Source organism: Pararge aegeria, chromosome 14 (genome assembly GCF_905163445.1).
Source record: "Pararge aegeria chromosome 14, ilParAegt1.1, whole genome shotgun sequence".
NCBI lineage: Eukaryota > Metazoa > Arthropoda > Insecta > Lepidoptera > Nymphalidae > Pararge > Pararge aegeria.
Genome location: NC_053193.1, coordinates 17,825,898 through 17,829,295, shown reverse-complemented (window position 1 = coordinate 17,829,295; position 3,398 = coordinate 17,825,898). Strand labels below are relative to the sequence as shown.

The 3,398-nt window shown below is 40.6% G+C and overlaps 1 protein-coding gene across 1 annotated transcript; it reads right to left on the bottom strand.

Annotated features, from left to right (window-relative positions):
- Positions 1-202: 202 nt before the first annotated feature.
- LOC120629496 (macrophage mannose receptor 1-like) lies at positions 203-2,345 on the bottom strand. Its single transcript, XM_039898438.1, has 3 exons — positions 2,009-2,345; positions 1,373-1,615; positions 203-375 (listed from the first exon to the last, which is right to left on the bottom strand). Exons 1-3 carry the CDS (start codon positions 2,172-2,174, stop codon positions 203-205), a joined length of 582 nt encoding a protein of 193 aa, XP_039754372.1. The 5' UTR covers positions 2,175-2,345.
- Positions 2,346-3,398: the final 1,053 nt, after the last annotated feature.

Genomic DNA, 3,398 nt, shown 5'->3' with positions numbered 1-3,398 from the left:
CCTAACTAAAATAAAGATTGACGCGTAAATCTTATCGCGGGATGTAAGTGAGGGGATATCAATTTTGTCTCCCTGCTGTCTACTGATAGACGTGTAATAATTTAACGTTCCATAATTATTAATTATGAATCGTGGCAAATTTGCAATAGCGCAAACCAGGTTGCATATGTTAAATAACGTTTGCGATGTTCATTCCTGGAGGTTAGGGAGTGCTATTCTGGGGGAAAGCGCACAGAAAAGGCGCGGTGTGCTCGCACCAGTGGCTGATCAGCTTGACATTTGTCAGCTGCAAGGCGCCACAAGTCTTCCCGGCGTCTGAGCAATCCAGATGTCTGCTGTCCCAATCATCGAAGCCTGCGTTCTCCAACGATTGCCCTATAAGAAAGATTTCAGCTCATTATTTCTTAAAAGCGAGTGTCAGAAGTGGTGATAGCCCAGTGGGTAGGAACTCTTTCTTCACTTTCGGGGGCCGAGTTCGAATCCCAGCACGCTCGCACGCACCTCTAACTTTTCTACATTTAAGAAAAAATATGACTGAAATTATATCAAACATTACAAGTAAGAATACACTAACTAAACAGTGCAATATACTAGGTTACATAAAATTCATAATTCGTTCAAAGGAAATTGCATACAATTCTACAATAAACTACCCATTGACATCTCGGGGATGTCTCCGATCTGTGAAACCACAATAGTAATAATTTTTGAGTAAGCCACTTCCATAGTTTTTACTAACATCGCATGCAAAATTAAAATCAAGTGATTCTTGTCACTTTATTAGGTAAGTGTCGCTTAGCGTAGGTACTATGCGCGTGTTGGTCTTTTAACTTTAATAGGGTTGCTATAACAAAACACTTGAGAATGTTTTGAATTAGGTCTTATGGAAAATAAATATGCTTCTTTTGATTTAATATTTTTGCAAGGATCCCTTATGAAATACACTTATGCACCCTTCAACAGTATTTCGAAATTCGGTTACACGTTGTATATTTTTGAGTTATTTAAGTAATTTATCTCGAACGCTGGAGATAGGGGCGCAATTACCAAGTTTCTGTCCCGGTTTAAACAAATCGTAGATCCGGGGCTGTTCTTTGCCGTGCAATTACCGCACGATTGCTTTGTCTAGACAGCTTCATCGGGCATCTATAGAATTATCCTTACTGCTCGCTGTAACACTTGACATAAAGTTTTGAAAATTTAGCACGAACAGAAAATCATTGTACAATGTCCCGACCACCACGACAGAGGAATCCGCAATTCTACTCTATTCTACTCCAATTCTAAAATAATTAGTTAACTTTATCATCTTTTACTACGTACCAGATCGTTCCCAACCAGATGAGATCAAAGAAAACTTGAATGAACGTACCTTGAATAGTCCTCCAGTCCCCGCGTCCACTCCAATCCAGGAAACCAATAAATATGACATTAAAAGCAATGTCTGATGTAACGAGTCCTAGGTAGGCAATCCTTAGATACGATGCCTCTTCTCTACTTCTGATTGTAGCTAGCTGACCCCCTTCCGCTACGCAGATCTGGTTCGCCTGGGTCCAGGTTCGATGCTCGTGGTGAAGCTTGTAGCAGCGGTCACGCGGGCCCGGCTCACCTTCGTCTAGCGGAGGAAATATCAAACAAAGATGGTTTAAAAATACAGGATGGACAAAATGTGGCCAGAGTAAGGACCCTGGAAATTTGGTAGCAGGAATCTTATTCTGCAAAGAGCCAACTAGACAGGCCGATTGGTGATCTAACGGAGGCACGGGAAAATAATTTTTCAGATAACGCAGTGCATTACGTGGTGGGTCCACTTACTACCACGGGTCTCCTCTCAGAAACAGAAACTGACGAAACAAATAGGATATGGAGTGTAACCACTACAATACAGAAGGTAAGAAAAAATCGTAGAATTAATAATAAAAATGAGATCCAATTAAAAATTTTTTTGTTTCTGAAGTTAGTATGTTCAGGTGGGCGAGTAGAATCAAACAGTTTAACGTTTTATTACCATCGGTATCGCAAATCGGTTTGGACATCGCAGTGGACTTCTTGTAGCACACGAACGGCAGTAGCTCAGTGCAGTTTATGTCCGCCACGCAGCCGTCCACGTACGCGATGCAGTCCTCGCTGTTGTCTGCGTTGTCGGGCTCCCCGGGAAGCCACTGCAGCGGCATGTCACCCAGGGCCACTGCTATAACATCCAAACAGCACAAGGACAACTAGCTAACTTATACAGACAAGAGGTACCACGCAGGTGGTTCCTACCTCTTGCGGATTTTACGGATGTACGGGAGCTATGATGATACACTCGACCGTAACAATAGGAAGATCTTCCTCCGAGCGGGTGATCGTGCTCGGGGACCGAGGTCCGAACATTCATCTTTGGAAGTTGTATATATAGTCAATTTTTGTGAACACTTGGCTAGCGCGATGCAGGATTTTTGTGGCGCCATCTAGTTCGGTAATGTGGAGACCGCTACACGTAAATCCATGATATAAAATGAACACTAAGCCCATAATAAATAGTCATTGTTTAGCGTTAGTCGAAAGTATTACTGCCCGAATACTTTGACTTAGCTAAGCATTGTCACTCATACCGAACTAATTAAACGGGCTTAATTTGCTACACTTAGTAATGCTAGAACTTAGCAATTGTTGAACAATGAACAATTGCTAAGTAAAATTACTAATTGTTCATTGTAAAGTCAACATCTCCTGATGATGCTCCGGTGTCAAAGCGAAACACTACGAAAGATCTGTTTTGTGTGAACTATAAAAACTAAGACTTTATAAATTACACCGTACAGATTGCTTTTCGCAGAGTTTGTAACATATTTATTTACTGACTTTAATGCGGATGTTATGTGTGCATACCATAACCTTTTTTCTTTTGCCTTTATTATCCAACTTGGTATATAATGTAAATTCTATTTACGTTATATACCAGGTTGTCAATTCGTATTTTTTATACACTTTATAAAATATATATATATAACCATCGTCAAATACTTAAAACTAGGTTTCATGGTTCTTGTCTAAATTAAAGTGTTGACTGACCTTCGATGGAGAAGAAATATCCCTTAGAGAAGATCGAGTTTACTCCGATATAGATGCCAAAGCAATCTGTTCTCATGTCTTTTATTTCTGAATCGAGAGCATCCTTCATGCTGCTGTTGTACGGTGAGAAAAGTACTGCTCCTGATGATTATAGTATCGTTATGTTATATACGTCGGCAACAATCCAGGATTATAAGCTCTGTTGCAAATAAATTGAAACTCAAACAATAACACTTTAATTAGGATCATCGACGGCCTATAACAGTCCACTTCTGGGCTAAAGGCCTCTCACAAAGGAAGGGTTTGCTCACAATTACCACGCTGGGCGGTCACCTACTCGT